This window comes from Oncorhynchus nerka, unplaced genomic scaffold (assembly GCF_034236695.1).
Source record: "Oncorhynchus nerka isolate Pitt River unplaced genomic scaffold, Oner_Uvic_2.0 unplaced_scaffold_19___fragment_4___debris, whole genome shotgun sequence".
NCBI lineage: Eukaryota > Metazoa > Chordata > Actinopteri > Salmoniformes > Salmonidae > Oncorhynchus > Oncorhynchus nerka.
The window spans coordinates 82,494-100,380 of NW_027039943.1; the positions used below are offsets into that span (position 1 = coordinate 82,494).

General features: G+C 45.5%; 2 protein-coding genes across 3 annotated transcripts; one reads left to right on the forward strand and one right to left on the reverse strand.

Moving 5' to 3' along the window:
* Positions 1-531: 531 nt before the first annotated feature.
* Positions 532-5,611, forward strand: b3galt4 (UDP-Gal:betaGlcNAc beta 1,3-galactosyltransferase, polypeptide 4). 2 transcript variants are annotated; one of them, XR_003859328.2, is made up of 3 exons: positions 532-752; positions 1,542-3,034; positions 5,117-5,611. XR_003859328.2 is itself a non-coding variant. In XM_029621083.2 (2 exons), exon 2 carries the CDS (start codon positions 1,810-1,812, stop codon positions 2,926-2,928), a length of 1,119 nt encoding a protein of 372 aa, XP_029476943.1. In that variant the 5' UTR covers positions 533-752; positions 1,542-1,809; the 3' UTR covers positions 2,929-5,611. The 2 variants fall into 2 exon arrangements, 1 of the variants encoding a protein (XP_029476943.1); XM_029621083.2 differs by having other exon boundaries at positions 533-752; positions 1,542-5,611.
* Positions 5,612-9,354: 3,743 nt separating this feature from the next.
* Positions 9,355-16,443, reverse strand: wdr46 (WD repeat domain 46). The gene is made up of 14 exons (XM_029621619.1): positions 16,349-16,443; positions 15,648-15,818; positions 15,468-15,548; positions 15,213-15,325; positions 15,032-15,119; positions 13,958-14,019; positions 13,687-13,791; positions 13,426-13,576; positions 12,961-13,196; positions 12,592-12,745; positions 10,629-10,776; positions 10,304-10,494; positions 10,071-10,184; positions 9,355-9,938 (listed from the first exon to the last, which is right to left on the reverse strand). Exons 1-14 carry the CDS (start codon positions 16,403-16,405, stop codon positions 9,819-9,821), a joined length of 1,791 nt encoding a protein of 596 aa, XP_029477479.1. The 5' UTR covers positions 16,406-16,443; the 3' UTR covers positions 9,355-9,818.
* Positions 16,444-17,887: the final 1,444 nt, after the last annotated feature.

Genomic DNA, 17,887 nt, shown 5'->3' on the forward strand with positions numbered 1-17,887 from the left:
CACTAAAATGTAGTAGGGCAGGGTTTCCCAAACTCGGTCATCGGGACCCCAATGGGTGCACTTTTTTTGGGGGGGCCAAGCACTACACAGCTGTTTCACATAGGCAAGTAATTATCAAGCTTTGATCATTTTAATCAGTTTTGTAGTGTTAGGGCAAAAACCAAAACGTGCACCCCTTGGTGTCCCGAGGACTATGTTTGGGAAACGCTTTAGTAGGGCTCATAAAGAAATATTGGCCACATTATGATCAAACATAAGTCTCAAGTAATAAGTTGAAATTCTGATGGTCATCAAAAAGCAATAATTATAGGCATACAAGTAGTGTAGCATAACCCTTACTGTGTGATAATGCTCAGAAGGGTCAAAGATACTTGACAAGATAGGCTACATTTACAAACATGTCCACAAGATGTCATGCAACTATCAAGAACAGAAGAATTGTCAAATGCAATAATATATTCAAAATCTTCTTCTAATATCTTCTCAACGATGCCTATAGCCTACGAAAAGTCCTACATTAAAAAGAGAAACGCATGACCACAAGCAGTCTTATGTCGAATACGTATATTTGCATGAATTGACTTTGTCAATCTGTCTTCAACATTAAGTGCATAATACAGCCTGCATCCGGATGTGACGAGATTGTTACTGCATTATGCTCAGTGGGGAATATTTGAAGCCACACAATATTGCGGAGGATTACGGAACCATGGACAGGATGTGTTGACATGGTCGTCTTCATTGGATTCAAGGTTTGATGTTATTGCGTTTTTATTTTATAGAGTGGGCACCATTTATAATAATAATAACAATGCAATAATGCATATATTCAAAGTTCCAAATTCGCTGGAGCCTACAGTTGATTACTACAGAACGATGATAGGCAATAGGCATCCGATATGTATCAATTTCTTTGGAGCCTAATATAAGATCAGGATTGGGGTGTCTTCAATCATACTAACTTCATATATACATTTTAAAACAAATACATGTAGTATATCTCAATGTTGCGTGCGTAACGCTCTTGTTGCCAAAACGCTCATGACAACTGTAGGCTAGTATCTAGTAGCCGATCAGTACCAAATCATGGTATACTGTTAAACTGCAATTTTTATACGTATGGGGAAGTTCTGTAGTGTAAGCCTTATTGTTTTCCCTGTAAGTGTTTGGGTGGAGTTTTAAAGATTATGTTAATCATTAACAGACTGCACGATGTCTCAGTTGGTGGTGGATGTGTAGTTGGATGTGTAGCCTATGGGTTAGTGTGATGTTTATGATCAGGATATTTATATAGCAGGAATCAACTGCTACACATCTTATATATTTTTAGAGGATCGGTCTAAGCGACAAAGGATACCGCTCATTCAGATACTTTGCCAGGGTCCTCCTTTAGGAAATACGTTATCTCTTTTGTTTTCATTTGCCCTGAGAATAACGACAACGCTTTGACGCACAGTGTTGTGGGATATGAAGCCATTGACAGCTCCAGGCAATGTGTGTGTGTGTGTTAACCCGATTCTATTTGCCTCTATAACGCGCAGCTTCCCTGTCCTGCTCTGGATACAATGATGCAGCACTGAATGGACGTCTCGTGCCACCAGCAGAGTGACAGCATCCAAGAAACACCCACCAACAATCTGGAGAGTTATCTGAGGGTTGAGAAAGACATACAAGAGACAGCAAGAAAGTAAAACGAGGAAAGAAAATAATTCTGAGTTATAGAGCTGGAGGGAAAGAAGACAGGAGGATAAAGAGAGAAGGGTTGAGTTGTGGAGCTGCCTGTGTGCTGCAGTGTGGAGGTTGGAGGTCATGGTGGGGCGGGGCCTGTCGGTGTGTAAGCCCCGCTTTGGTAAGCGGGGGCGGTTCGGGGTGGTGCCTGCTCTCTGTGTGCTGATAGTCAGTGCTGCCCTGCTAGCTCTGCTCTTCGTGGACTCCATTGAGTCATGGGCCACCTCCATGAACATGAACACAATGGTAGAGGCGCAGGGGGGGATCATACCCCCACAAAGTGTCCCCCCAACCAGACCCGAGGAGTACCTCCTTATGCCCAGCCCTCTCGTCTGCCAGCGTGCCAAACCCTACCTCATCGCCATGGTGACCTCCGCCCCAGCCAATCAGATGGCCCGCCAGGCCATCCGGGACACGTGGGGTGGGGAGGTGGAGGTCAGGGGTCATAGGGTCATGACCTTGTTCATGGTCGGGGTGGCCTCTGACCCCGGGCTAGCCAAGCTGCTGATAGAGGAGGCCCGGGAACGAGGGGACCTGATCCAAGGGCGCTTCTGGGACTCCTACTCTAACCTGACCCTGAAGACCCTCTCCATGCTGAACTGGGCCCGACGCTTCTGCCCCCAGGCCCACTTCCTGGCCAAGGTGGACGATGACGTCCTGTTCAACCCCGGGGCCCTGCTGCGCTACCTGAACAGGAGCACCGTGACCAACACCTACGAGCATGGGGACCTGTACCTTGGCCGGGTCCACCTTCACGTGGCTCCAGACCGAGACCCAGACAGTAAGCACTACCTCCCTAGAGGGGCGTACCCTGCATCTGTCTTCCCTGACTACTGCAGTGGCACTGCCTACATCCTCTCTCGCTCCTCCCTGCTCAAGATCTCCTTGATGGCCGCTTCCTCACCTCTGCCCACCCCTCTGCCACCCGAGGACGTTTTTGTGGGTCTGTGTGCCCATGCGGCTGGAGTGCTGCCCTCCCACTGCCCGCTGTTCTCTGGTGGGCCCGCAGTGCCCTATGGGCGCTGCTGCTACCAGGCCATGGTGTCCATCCACCACATCTCCCCCAGAGAGATGCTCCGGTTTTGGGCTGACATCCACTCCCCTCCCCCCTGCTCCTGGCTGGGCCTACGCGCCTCTCTGGGGGTCTGTAAAGTCCGGGCCATGCTGGGGACCTTTCTGGGGGTGGATCAGGGGCTGTGAGGGGGGTGTTGCCCTCGTGGATAGGAAACTATTGTGTTTTGGGGCTGTGCCTCAGCCAGGATTTCAATACTGTGATTAGCACAAGCGCTCTATTTCATTGGGAATGGTAAGGAATCACTGTGCACTATGAAAATGTGCTTTTATTTTTATAGCTTTTTAGGAATATTTGAATGTATTTTATGTTATGTAATAATGCTGACATTTTGTCAAAGCTGAAGGAATATGAATCAGTAGTTGAAGGGAATTAGTGTGAAGATATATTTAAGACTGTTAGAACACACACAGACACATACTGTAGGCCAGTGTTGCCCAACTCCAGTCCTCCAGTATCTCCAACAGTACGCATTTTAGTTGCAGCCCCTGACAAGCACACCTGATTTAACTTGTCAACTAATCATCAAGCCCTCATTGAGTTGAATCAGGGAGTTTGTCCGGGGCTACAACAAAAATGTGTGCTGTTGGGGATACTGGAGGACTGGAGTTGGGAAACACTGCTGTAGATATGTAAATATTACTGACCAGGAAACACATAACCTACAGGATATTTGCCATTAATGTAAGAATTTAGAGTAATGTTATTCATGCATAATGGAATGTTTTACTAATTAAAATTGAATTTTATTTTTCACATCCGCTTAATACAACCGGTATAGACCTTACAGTAAAATGCTTACTTACAAGCCCTTAACCAACAATGCAGTTTTAAGAAAATGCGTGTTAAGTATAAAATAGATAAGTAAAATATAAGAAATAAAATTAATAATTAAAGAGCAGCAGTAAATAACAATAGCGAGGCTATATACAGGGGGTACCGGTACAGAGTCAATGGTTAGTCGAGGTAATTGAGGTAATATGTACATGTAGGTAGAGTTAAAGTGACTATGCATAAATAATAAACAGAGAATAACAGCAGTGTAAAAGGGGGGGGGCAATGCAAATAGTCTGGGTAGCCATTTGATAAGCTGTTCAGGAGTCTTACGGCTTAGGGGTAGAAGCTGTTGAGAAACCTTTTGGACCTAGACTTGGCGCTCCGGTACCGCTTGCCTTGCGGTAGCAGAGAGAACAGTCTATCACTAGGGTGGCTGGAGTCTATACCACTACCTGGTATAGAGGTCCTGGATGTCAGGAAGCTTTGTCCCAGTGATGTACTGGGCCGTGTGCACTACCCTCTGTAGTGCCTTGCGGTTGAAGGTGAAGCAGTTGCCATACCAGGCAGTGATGTAATCAGTCAGGATGCTCTCGATGGTGAGAAGTCCAGGATCCAGTTGCAGAGGGAGGTGTTTAGTCCCAGGGTCCTTAGCTTAGTGATGAGCTTTGAGGGCACTATGGTGTTGAACGCTGAGCTGTAGTCAATGAATAGCATTCTCACATATGTGTTCCTTTTGCCCAGGTTGTAAAGGGCAGTGTTGAGTGCAATAGAGATTGCATCATCTGTGGATCTGTTGGAGCGGTATGCAAATTGGAGTGGGTCTAGGGTTTCTGGGATAATGGTGTTGATGTGGGCCATGACCAGCCTTTCAAAGTACTTTATGGCTACAGACGTGAGTGCTACAAGTCGGTAGTCATTTAGGCAGGTTGCCTTTGTGTTCTTGGGCACAGGCACTATGGTGTTCTGCTTGAGACATGTTGGTATTACAGACTCGGTCAGGGACAGGTTGAAGATGTCAGTGAAGACACTTGCCAGTTGGTCAGCGCATGCTCGGATTACACGTCCTGGTAATCTGTCCGGGCCTGCGGTCTTGTGAATGTTGACCTGTTTAAAGGTATTACTCACATCGGCTACAGAGAGCGTGATCACACAGTCGTCCGGAACACCAGTGTTGCTTGCTTCGAAACGAGCGTAGCAGTAATTTAGCTCGTCTGGTAGGCTTGTGTAACTGGGCAGCTTGCGGCTGTGCTTCCCTTTGTAGTTTGTAATAGTTTACAAGCCCTGCCACAAGACAAGCATAAGGTCAGCTTACTGTAAGACTGAAACAACCGGCAAAAAGGACTTAGTACATAGTCTCTTCTGTATAGCTACTATGTAAGATTACTTACTGCCTAAGTAGACTCAGGCTGCTTTCACCTGTTATAAAACAATAGCACTAAAGATGCATGAAGTTGCCAAAATGCAACTAACTCTTGCTTCCACTTTAATAATATGGTAAAAATGTAAATGATAGTTTCTCTCTTCCCCCACCCACTCCAGATCACCCCCCACCCACTCCAGATCACCCCCACCCACTCCAGATCACCCCCACCCACTCCAGATCACCCCCACCCACTCCAGATCACTCCAGTAGTACCAAGCATTTTCTCTATTATGTATTCAGCTGAAATGTCAATCAAAACAAGTGGTTTTCTTTCATTGTTTCCTCTCATCGACTCATGACCTTCATCTGAACTGAATTCTGAATAGATGATTTGCTTTCATCTGTGCAGTTCTATAGATAAACTTGAAGGAACAAAGTTTGAAACCGCGGCAAAGGGAGCACCTCAATACACAGTCAGCCCTTCTTCCTTGGTGGTTCAAACGCTATGGTCAGTCAACAGCACTGAAGACATGAAGAAGACCAGATGAGATGGACCTGCCATAGGCGAACACACACACACACACAGATGCAGTATTTATAACCCCGCTTCAATAACTTATGTAACTGTCATGTTTTGCAAGTAGAGTGTGAATAAAAGACATGCATTGGTTTTTCTGGGCTGGGAGGGTAATGATTTGTCTGACCCAGAGAGGGATTCAGTCCACTGTTGCAGAGGGCTCTTCTGTAGTCAAGAGGTTTGCGTTTACACAGGCAGCCTAATTCTGATATTTTCCCCACTAATTGGTCTTTTGACCAAATGTATATCTTTTTACGTCAGATCTTTTTCAGCATGTATCTGATTAGTCCAAAAAACAATTGGTGAGAGAAAAAAATCAGAATTGGTCTGCCTGCGTAAATGCAGCTGAGCAGATCCAATACAAGTTCAAATGCAGTTTACAACATTATGTATGATGTATGTTGTAGATTTTATGGGGGGGTTATTGGGGAGTGTTTCCAATAACCTTTTCAATACTAACGTGGTGAGAAGTGAACTGAAACATTGTAATTTGCATTGTTTGAACAGAGACAGTTCCAGGTAGCCATGTATGTTCTTCATCCTCCCTCTCCTAGAATGAATATTGATTCTGTGAAGATTAGTATGAAGTATTAGTGTGAAGGATGTGTGAATGTACTCAGAAAATGTGTGTGTGCAAGAATGGATTGATCACTAATAAAGTCCTCAATCATACCCTTTCTCAGACTGAATATCTTTGGAACTGCAATAACAGTCACTCTCACCTATTAAACTACTCGCTCTCTATTTCTCTTTCCCATTTACTCACTCAACTCTCTCTCTCACACTCACACCTTCTCACAATCTTTAACAGTTGACTTTGCCCCCTCTGATTTTCTGTCCAACTATGAAACCTTTGTATCAGGATAAGATAAGGATAGGACAATTACAGCTGGGTGTGAGTAGAGGCTTGCGGTTAGATGCATATAGGTGATGAAAAAAGTGAGCCGGAAAGATAATTAAGCAAAACAAAGTTCGTCCTCGGGTATAACCTTACCTCGTGGTTGCCTAGCTACCATGGGACAGGTATCTTATTCTACCCATTACATGCTTAACCAGTTCTAGTAATATTCTCTGTCATAGGCTGTGCCTATGTTGGCACAGCCTATGACAGCCTATCACTGCTGCAGACCAGTGATGTCTCAATGTTGAAGGGGCTTGCAATGCTGTCACCCAAGCCAGCAGAGAATGCCACTTGTGATCTGTGTTCACTCTTCAGTTCTTCCGCCTGGCTCTCACTGGCTGTCACTCTGGCCTCCCAGGTGGTCTTTTCTTTCTTCAGTTCTTCCACCTGGCTCTCACTGGCTGTCACTCTGGCCTCCCAGGTGGTCTTTTCTTTCTTCAGTTCTTCCACCTGGCTCTCACTGGCTGTCACTCTGGCCTCCCAGGTGGTCTTTTCTTTCTTCAGTTCTTCCACCTGGCTCTCACTGGCTGTCACTCTGGCCTCCCAGGTGGTCTTTTCTTTCTTCAGTTCTTCCGCCTGGCTCTCACTGGCTGTCACTCTGGCCTCCCAGGTGGTCTTTTCTTTCTTCAGTTCTTCCGCCTGGCTCTCACTGGCTGTCACTCTGGCCTCCCAGATGGTCTTTTCTTTCTTCAGTTCTTCCGCCTGGCTCTCACTGGCTGTCACTCTGGCCTCCCAGGTGGTCTTTTCTTTCTTCAGCTCTTCCGCCTGGCTCTCACTGGCTGTCACTCTGGCCTCCCAGGTGGTCTTTTCTTTCTTCAGTTCTTCCGCCTGGCTCTCACTGGCTGTCACTCTGGCCTCCCAGGTGGTCTTTTCTTTCTTCAGTTCTTCCGCCTGGCTCTCACTGGCTGTCACTCTGGCCTCCCAGGTGGTCTTTTCTTTCTTCAGTTATTCCGCCTGGCTCTCACTGGCTGTCACTGGCCTCCCAGGTGGTCTTTTCTTTCTTCAGTTCTTCCACCTGGCTCTCACTGGCTGTCACTCTGGCCTCCCAGGTGGTCTTTTCTTTCTTCAGTTCTTCCACCTGGCTCTCACTGGCTGTCACTCTGGCCTCCCAGGTGGTCTTTTCTTTCTTCAGTTCTTCCACCTGGCTCTCACTGGCTGTCACTCTGGCCTCCCAGGTGGTCTTTTCTTTCTTCAGTTCTTCCACCTGGCTCTCACTGGCTGTCACTCTGGCCTCCCAGGTGGTCTTTTCTTTCTTCAGTTCTTCCGCCTGGCTCTCACTGGCTGTCACTCTGGCCTCCCAGGTGGTCTTTTCTTTCTTCAGCTCTTCCGCCTGGCTCTCACTGGCTGTCACTCTGGCCTCCCAGGTGGTCTTTTCTTTCTTCAGTTCTTCCGCCTGGCTCTCACTGGCTGTCACTCTGGCCTCCCAGGTGGTCTTTTCTTTCTTCAGTTCTTCCGCCTGGCTCTCACTGGCTGTCACTCTGGCCTCCCAGGTGGTCTTTTCTTTCTTCAGTTATTCCGCCTGGCTCTCACTGGCTGTCACTGGCCTCCCAGGTGGTCTTTTCTTTCTTCAGTTCTTCCACCTGGCTCTCACTGGCTGTCACTCTGGCCTCCCAGGTGGTCTTTTCTTTCTTCAGTTCTTCCACCTGGCTCTCACTGGCTGTCACTCTGGCCTCCCAGGTGGTCTTTTCTTTCTTCAGTTCTTCCACCTGGCTCTCACTGGCTGTCACTCTGGCCTCCCAGGTGGTCTTTTCTTTCTTCAGTTCTTCCGCCTGGCTCTCACTGGCTGTCACTCTGGCCTCCCAGGTGGTCTTTTCTTTCTTCAGTTCTTCCGCCTGGCTCTCACTGGCTGTCACTCTGGCCTCCCAGGTGGTCTTTTCTTTCTTCAGTTCTTCCGCCTGGCTCTCACTGGCTGTCACTCTGGCCTCCCAGGTGGTCTTTTCTTTCTTCAGCTCTTCCGCCTGGCTCTCACTGGCTGTCACTCTGGCCTCCCAGGTGGTCTTTTCTTTCTTCAGCTCTTCCACCTGGCTGTCACTCTGGCCTCTGAGGGTATTTCTTCAGCTCCTCTACATCATTCTCACTGTCACCCAGTCCAAGGCTGCATTCTCTCTAGTTCCTCCACCTTGTTCGTATGGCACTGCAGTACGGTCTTAGCAGCACTCAGCTCCACCACCTGGCTTTCACTTGCATTCAGTCAGAACTCTATGGCTGACAGGTGTGCTGATGGGCTGCATTGTTTCTCTCCACCTTCCCTCCACTGTCCCAGTCTGACCTCCATGTTCCTCAGCTCCACTCTCTATTCCGCCACTGTGATTCCCTGGTTGTGCACCAAGTCTATCAGCTCTTTAGTCAGTCAACTTGAATTGTTGTAGTAGTTTCATTCTCACCCTGAGCCTGTGCTCCAGACACAGAATAGCAACACCAGCACAACTACAGCACCCATCATTGAGACGATGCCCCTTCCCAAATGATGTACTCGACAGGGATCAGTCCCCCTCTTTATACACACGTTTTAGTAAACCCGTATGAGAAAGTTGGCGTGGAAAGTAAAAAATAACTAAAAACAATCAAGGCGTAATAATGTTCATGTTCACAACAGAACATTTTATCCCAATGTTCTAAGACTGTGGAAGAATCTAAATATCAATAAGTATGCATTTTGTTTAGTGGTTTAAAAAAAAAAAACATTGGTAAAGCTGTGCTAGTATGCCGCACTGATGACATGCTGGTAGTAGTCAGTCGTAGTAGTGTTTGTGTAGATAAAACTGATGGTTGGTTTTTGCTTTCCAGCAGACCGAAAGAGAGCAACGGGGATAGACGACATTTCATCCTACTTTTGACTTCCCGGTCTGTAGCATTACATTAAAGTTAATTGAAACAGAGGTAGAATATGAAATATTTTGCCACTGATGGAAAAGGACTGGTCAATACACCACACATTGTTTTGTGAACAAATGTTTTTTATTTCACAAATGACATGTTTTTTTAATATAAAAACAGTATTAAACTGTGCTGAAAACACCCATCATAATTGTCACAATAGAGAAGGTCATAATACTTAATGACAGCCTTTCCAACTGGCATAAATACACTGACAGCATTTTACTGCATCCGCAATAACATCTGCTAAATATGTGTATGTGACCAATAAAATTAGATTTTGATATGAAATACACTGACAGTTTATAAATGTCACACAGAATGAGCTCAGAGCACCGATTATGATGCAGTTCCAAGTCATCTCATACAGTTTGGTATGCATGTTCTGTGTGTCTGCAGTGGCTGTTGGAGCCTGCTGGCTGGGCTTCGGAGGAACATGTCCCATACTCAGAATGTGCCCTTTATCTGAAAGGTCAACGCTCATTCCCACAGAGGCGTCTACACACACACAGGTCCCTCGGTCTTACTTCCTGAATCTGTCCAGAGCAGACTTTTGACCAGCTGCTGCCGCCTTTTTCTTCTCTTTCTCCTTCCTCTCTTTATCTATCTTCATCCTGTCTTCTACTGTTTGCCTGATCACATCCTGAGTGGAGGAAAGCCACCAAGGAAGCAGAAAGACCAAGGGAGATGCACATAATTAGTAAAATATCAAAAGATGAAATAATGAAGACATCATTCCATATAAATTGCATGGTGTTTTTGTAATAGAACTCACCCTCTGGTCCTCATGTGCCACTTGCTTCTTGCGCTTTTCCACTTTTCCACTTGAACTCCGACCTTTGGTCTTTAACCTTGGTGTAAACTTCTCCTTGGCCAGCGGGTCAAAGCCCTGAAATCAAACCACACACACAACATCAATGCCCGATTTATGAAAAAGTTCAGATTTGTCACCATCTTAATTCTCAATATCACTCTGATAAACTGCTTCCATCCCTTGGTAGTACTCACCAGTACTTGGACCCTGTCCTTATGTCTCTGTTCCCAGGTGGAGTGGTCCACCTGGCTGAGCTGGCTAGGGTCCAGGCCAATCAGTTCTGGCTGGATCTTCTCTAGTAGGGCTTTGACCTCCCACTCCTGCCTCTGCTTGGCACTGCGGTACGGGTTGGCATCCAGACCGTCAAAGTTGGGCTCGCCAGCACCTAATGGCAGAGAGAGAGAGCATGGAGTTAGAGACTGTTCACCAGGGTTGGGGTCACTCAGAATGTAGATCAATTGGACACGCCACACAGGAAGGAGAATATGGATTGAATTTGAATCCGAATTTCATTCTGACCTGGTACGACCATGCTAGTGAAGCCCTCTCCATGGCCCACCCCTAGGACATCCTCAAAGGGGCAGAAGTGCACACCCCACACTGAGCCCTTTGCCCTGTGGGCCATGTAGGGCTTGGTCACTGGGATGCCCCACACATCTCTGTACACCTACACAGACAACGTGACCACAGAGATATCAACATGAGCACAGAGGTTCCAACAGAGAAACACTCAAGACACAGACATTAAAGGAAAGGTTCACCCATTTTGAATGTTATATTATATTTGTGCATCTCTGAGGGATGTTCTATCGATTCTCTGGGTCATTTCACGTTTTCATGTGTATCTGAGTTATTGGCGTTCAAGCCGGTGTGACGTAGCACCGTGATAAAGTCGCTCTCACTACACTGGAAGTTAATAGGAATACGACTTTTAGATCACAAAAACATATATCATACATGCCAGATTTAAACACAGGTCGCTGTCATAACACGGGAGGTTGTCTTCTCTTGAATGTGGCATTGATCGTATTTTTGCGATATTCCTACCTCGAGAAATGTTTTATTTAACGGAGGGTCTAGCACATTTTTGCCTATTTGTCTGCCTCTAGTCCAGTGTGGATTGCATGGTGCCGTTGCCAGAGATATTATAGAAAGGAGATAGGAATCCAATGAATGAAGGAACTTATAACACCCCACCCAGCATACTGTCGACCAACCGCTTTCATGTTGTCACGCGGTTGCTAAACTAATCGTCACGGAATCCCTTCTCAAACGTCCCTATTTTCCTCAAGTATGTGATGCCACGATTCCAAAGCTATACGATACTACAGGTATCAAGTTCATCATCTCAATTCTCAGAAAAGATTTGTAATGTTGTACTTAGTTGTTGACGAAATTCATGCTAATGTTTTTTTTTTGTGCTATCGCCCAATAGACTCCCATTCACTCCTTGATAACTAGCTACGTTACATGCTAATATTGTCTTTGGTATTATTGTGTGTAGCAACGTTTTCTTGCTAGCTAGCTAGGCAGTGTTGTAGAAAATTACATAATTAGTGCTATCCCATGTTTTACTGCTTAGTCGCTTGTTATCTGCTAGTGTTTTTTCTAACCTGATACACAAAGACACGTTTGTGACTGGGCGTATAGCTACGATCCATTTAGGTGCGACTGCAGTATGCGAGACATCCCGTGGGTTTACTATCTGCAGGAAGTCAGCTGTGTGGAACCTTGCAGGAAGGAGCACATTATAGTGTGAACTGCGACAAATGCAGTTATCTGAAAAGACAAACCAATCGCCTTTTACATAATGTTCCACACATCTGCTAAACTGCCACGGAGACAAAAGTGGTTGTACTTTTCTATAAAAGTAGAGACCCGATTATGTTTGTTAAGCTTTCAACTCTGTACCATTCTTGGTGCTAAAATCTTTGCTGTCTCTCTTCCTATAGAATTTCTCAAGACAGCAGCCCAAAGAGAGAGCATTGCGGATTTTGTCTTCGACTTGAGCTGCAGATTCACACAATGTTCCATGTTGCTAACAACCTTATTATAACACCAAAATTAAACATTTGTTCACAAAAAATATTCTCCTTACAGTGTTATTTAACACTGTAAATTAAAAGGAATGAGTGGTTTTGGGTAGATTTTTTCCTTTAAAGAATACTCAGTGTAAAAAAAAAACTGGGTCAGGAAAAGTACAGAGAGTTTGGACAGCGTTAGAGCTGGGCACCATGTTGCTGCCTCAGAGCAATCTATTCTCTCCATGAGTAATGAGTATTTGGGTTCCGGTTCCAGTTCTGTCAATTCCATTAGTATGCTTGGTTCAAGATTCAGTGGACAATATAGGTCAATATCGTTCTGAGGTGTTACCATGGCTTGCTGGACTGGAACTATGGAATAGCAGTGTCAAGAAGACCACAGCGAAATACAAAAGGCATGGGACAAAAACATGGGCAAAATTATAAGCAGCATGTATGACCTGGACTATGTCTCCTGTGGCGGCGGACAGCAGACCCCTCTGACTCAGAGACAGGCAGGAAGCTCCCGCAGGCAGGAAGTAGGATTGCAGGGGCCGGTAGGCTCTGATGTCATACACCTTCAGCTTCTTGTCCATGCCAGAGGTCACCATGTACCTGCACAGACAGAAGAGTGTTACAGGACAGCCCCCTGCTGGACATTTTAGGGAAGTACACAAGCAAAGACCAATCACAAAACACTGACCCAAATGTGGATATCATATTGAATACAACAGCTACACTGCACAACATAACCACCTTTTCAATGGCCGAGAGACCAAATCCACTCATAACAAAACCAGAACTATATTATGTCTTTGACTAGGACTTACGTGCCAGTCTTGTCAACGGCGACAGAGCGCACACCCCCCTGGTGGCAGAGCATCTTGACAAGTGGCTCTCTCTGGTTTGGCGTCCAGAGGGTGACAGTGCCGTTGGAGTGGCCCAGGTGGATGATGGCGTTGTGAGGGTTATGGGCCATTACATCCAGCCGGCCAGCCTTGGTGCAGATGGCCACCACCTCCTTACCCACCGACACGTCCAAGTACTGCAGGAAGCCTGTCGCACTCTGGAGGAGGAGAGGTAGCAAGACAGGGGGGTAGAGAGAGACAGGATGAGTTCACGGGTGAGACTACAGTCACCTGTTGTGTCGAGTAATCCGAGACAAGTAACCTGAGACCTGAAGACTTGTGTAACCCCCAGAGCTTACCTACATCTTGATTCACAAATCACTCATTACACAATTGATTCCAATGACACATACACACATATTGCAACGTTAGTATAAGTTTACACACTGCTGTAGCCAGCAGGAAGTGGTAGGGGAGAAACTGCATGCGGAGAACATCGTTGAACTTGCGGATGCAGTGGAGCTCGATGCCCTTGTTGTCATAGATATACAGCCACTTCTTCTGAGCCACTGCAAACAAAGCCTCACTGTGGAGCCACCTAGTGGACACACAGAAAAGTACATATTAGGATGAGTCAATGGGAGGAGGAAAGGAAAGTATGCCTAAAACTGAATGTAAATGAGTGTGTGAATGTAAGTGTGTACTCACTTTACGTCATTGACTGTCTCCATCACATTCATCTCACACATCAACTGTTTGGACTGCCAGTCCAGGCAGGTCACATGACCTCTCCTGCCTCCAAGCAGCAGGTGTCTGGAATAGAGGGAACACACACATACAAAACATCAGACTTCCCAGGACTAAAACAACTAATCACAATGAATCTACCCAGAAAATCCAGCTCTAACAATAAAAGCACAAACAGAATATCTGACCTGCTTGCACAGAACACACTCAACAAACAGAACATGAAACTGACCGCCCAGTCTTGCTGTAATCCAGTCGGTAAGGCCCAAACTGAGACAGGGTCAGGCTAAAGTACTGTGGAGGGAGAGAGTGACAGAGTTAGAAAACAATAATAATACTACTTGATTTATTGGTCCATTTGCATGGATATTCTTTATTTCTTCCCGTCACAGTACCTGACACACACACAGGGAGCAGCACAGGGGTTGTGGCAGAACAGCGCCTCTGGAGCACTTAGGGGTAAAGTGCCTTGCTCAATGGTGGTAGAATATAGGGATATTGAAGCCAACTGACATTTACTCCTGAGGTGCTGACTTGCTGCACCCTCGACAACTACTGTGATTATTATTATTTGACGATGCTGGTCATCTATGAACATTTGAATATCTTGGCCAGGTTCTCTGTTATAATCTCCTCCCGGCACAGCCAGAAGAGGACTGGCCACCCCTCATAGCCTGGCTCCTCTCTAGGTTTCTTCCTAGGTTGTGGCCTTTCTAGGGAGTTTTTCCTAGCCACCGTGCTTCTAAACCTGTATTGTTTGCTGTTTGGGGGGGTTTAGGCTGGGTTTCTGTACAGCACTTTGTGACATCAGCTGATGCACGAAGGGCTTTATAAATACATTTGATTGATTGGTGATGAGCTCGATGCTCCTTTCCAATAAATATCAAGGGTCTTATTCTGGTGACATGATGGTCGATGTTTGACTGCCGTTTCACAAATAAGAATATTCTCGCTCTTAAATCAATAATAATCTCATGTAGACTAGCCTTCCCGCACTGTATTTGATAGCTGTTGGCTAGACCAGATGTGCCAAGACCAGATAAGCACATTTGCTATTTAATGCACGTTTTTGTGACAAAACAATTAGTAGAGTTGAAAATATGATGGAAACATTGAAATCTAGACTTTTATTCGGTACATGAAAAGTGAAAAAGTAAACTGTGCGCACACATCATCACGCACTGATTTTTATCTGCAACAAGTCCGTTTAGTGGAAACACAGCACTGCTGCGAAAATATGCACATTTGCATGAAAATCTGTCGCCAATTGGATGGAAACCTAGCTATTGCCCCCTCAGAGTCTCACCTTTGCCCCTGCGGTAATATCCACAGCATCAACAATGTCATCCTGTGAGATGGTGCATGTGTCCTCATCTTCGTCTCCCTCCAGGAACCTAAGACCAGAGAAAAACAGAAAGTTGCAGAGAATATAGTGGGACAGCCATTTTTGTCTACTAAACTTGGCCCTGCAAATATATTGACATTACCCAGCATCCTCTGGGAGCATAAGGTCATATCGTGCATTCTGCTTCTGGGCCAGGTCTGAGGCAGCCTCTGATCGAATGACCACATCTCTGAGCTTGTACTGTGGCCGAGGGGGCTGGGGAGAGAGGGATGGGGAAAAACCTTGCAACTTACTGAAGTTACAGTACATGTACAAAACAATGGTATATTTTCAAATTTAGTAAGTGACATTATTCTGACAGAATGTCTTGGTGAATGTGTATTCAAAAATGCCTCACCAGTTCTCCCTTCACTCCCCTCTTGAATTTGTTCAACTTCTCTTCAGGGACAGGTGCTGAGCCTGGGAATGGATCTGATTTCTGTGGGATTGAATTAAACATTCATGAAAAACGCATTCTTAAAGGATAGGGTGAAACATTTCAAGAATCTTCAGTGCTACAGATTGATCTACCACTTACCCCTGATATGACCTTTTTTCCTGCTCCTCCTCGCTTTCCTCCTCGCTTTCCTCCTTTCTTTGTCCTAGTGTTATTTTGTTGCGGAGTCTGTTCATTGTTGTCCCCTTCTTTCTGTTTCTTTCCATCATTCTTCCCATCTTCCTCTGTGCCCTCCCAGTATCTCGTTGGAGGCTGATTGCAGAACAAACAGATATCGATCATTAAGTCAAATAACACATTAATTTGAGCAGGCTGGATTTTTTACAATGCTGTCCATTATACATATTACGAAAATCCTTAAAATCTTACAGAGAAGTAACTTTTTCAGATGCCTTTTCACCAGTTTCAGTGGTAGCTAGACAGTAGCGGCATCGACGCTTACATTACTAACGTTAGCCCTCAAGAAGACAGAGTAGCTAGCTAAAAGTAAAGGGATTTCAGTAGTATACTCTTTATCCCAAACAATTGAAAACGTATCAACAAAATGGCAAGCAAGCAACGAGTTTTGAGAAACTGCTGCAGTCACTAAATCGTTAGCAGTGTAATGTTACTGAAAGCGTTGAGAAAATTGGATAGGGGATCAGAGCTTACAAGCAGCGTGTAGCCTTTAATCAGCGTTGCAGGATCAAAAAAGTAGGACCGAGAGTAGAATATAGCTACATTAGCTGATCTGGCGTAAGTAATCTATTTGTAAACGTGGTGTCGTAAATGTAGAACTTTACCTTTCTCTTTTTCCCCACGTGTGGTTTTTTCAACATTGTCTCGCTGGACGCCGCCATCTATGTTGTGTATTATTTAACTTCCGGTAAGAACTGTTACGTCATACGAACCGGCTGACTTCTTCTTCGATGAGGTTTATAAGGGCGGTTGGCATCCAATATGTTGCATTACCTACACCTACTAGACTGGAGTACAACTCCCGTATACTTTGCTTGAAAAAAAAAAAAAAAAATACCCTACCATCTAACTCGCCCAAAAATTAGATTTAAAAAATATTTCAATTAAATACCACCCTACATATCAAGGGCTCCCGAGTGGCGCAACGGTCTAAGGCACTGCATCTCAGTGCTAGATGCGTCACTATAGACCGTGTTTCAATTTCAGGCTGTATCACAACCAGCCATGATTGGGAGTCCCATAGGGTGGCGCACAATTGGCCCACCATCGCCCGGGTTAGGGTTTGGCTGGATAGGCCGTCATTGTAAATAAGAATTTGTTCTTAACTGACTGCGTAGTTAAATACAAAACACTCTACTTTTTAAATATATTTAGTCCTACTTCAGGCCAACAACCTGAAAGGATGGTACATCACCACTTAACACACCCTGTAACTCTTCTGATGTCAAGTCTCGCACAACCAAATACCTCTCTGCAGCTGCCACCACAACCTACATTTTCTGTGACTTACGTTCCATCCCTGCAGTACAGTTGATAACCATTGCTATAAACGCTAAAAATCCAATCTTACTGAAACATATATCACTAGATGGCCTACCCCTCTGTACTGGTACAGATCTACTACTCACACCACTCCTCTCAGGATCCCTTCTCCTTGACCCATCTTCCTCTACTTTCTTCACTGCCTCAGCATATGACAACTTCTGCACTACTCTAACCCTGGAAACCTCAACCTGCACGGGACATTGATCCCCAGCCCCATGGGCACCCCTACAATAAACACATACCACTACCTTCCCCAATGCAACACATTCCTTTGTCTCATGCCCTTCTGCACACTTCTCACACCTAGGAACCTCCCTCCTACACACTGCTGCCACATGTCCATAAGCTTGACACTTGTAACAGCGTAATGTATTTGGCACCAATGCTCATATAGGATAACTTATATATCCTAATATCACTTTTTCGGGCAAAGACTCAACATCAAAACTGAAAAGAACAGACAATGACTCTTCTGTTTCACCACTCTCGCCACCCTGTCTGCCTCGACCCAAATAACGAGCATCACAAACGACTGACTTCTTCTTCTTCTGTGAGGTTTAACGGCGGTTCGCATCCAATACGTTGCATTAAAAGCACCCAACTGGACTATAGTATAAATCCGAGCTGACAAGGTAAAAATATGTCCTTTTGCCCCTGAGCAAGGCAGTTAACCCCCTGTTCCCCGGGCACTAAAGATGTGGATGTCAATTAAGGCAGCCCCCCACACCTCTCTGATACCGAGGGGTTGGGTTAAATGCGGAAGACACATTACATCTGAAGACATTCAGTTGTACAACTGGCTAGGTATTCCCCTTTCC

What these genes read in the sequence shown, in the direction of transcription:
- wdr46 (XM_029621619.1), bottom strand. Translation starts at nt 16,405, where the DNA reads ATGGCGGCGTCCAGCGAGACAATGTTGAAAAAACCACACGTGGGGAAA. An exon ending in CCACAGGAGACATAGTCCAG is followed by an intron (nt 10,777 to 12,591) that starts GTCATACATGCT and finishes TTGTCTGTGTAG; the next exon opens with GTGTACAGAGATGTGTGGGG. An exon ending in CACTAGCATGGTCGTACCAG is followed by an intron (nt 10,495 to 10,628) that starts GTCAGAATGAAA and finishes CTCTGCCATTAG; the next exon opens with GTGCTGGCGAGCCCAACTTT.
- b3galt4 (XM_029621083.2), top strand. Translation starts at nt 1,810, where the DNA reads ATGGTGGGGCGGGGCCTGTCGGTGTGTAAGCCCCGCTTTGGTAAGCGG.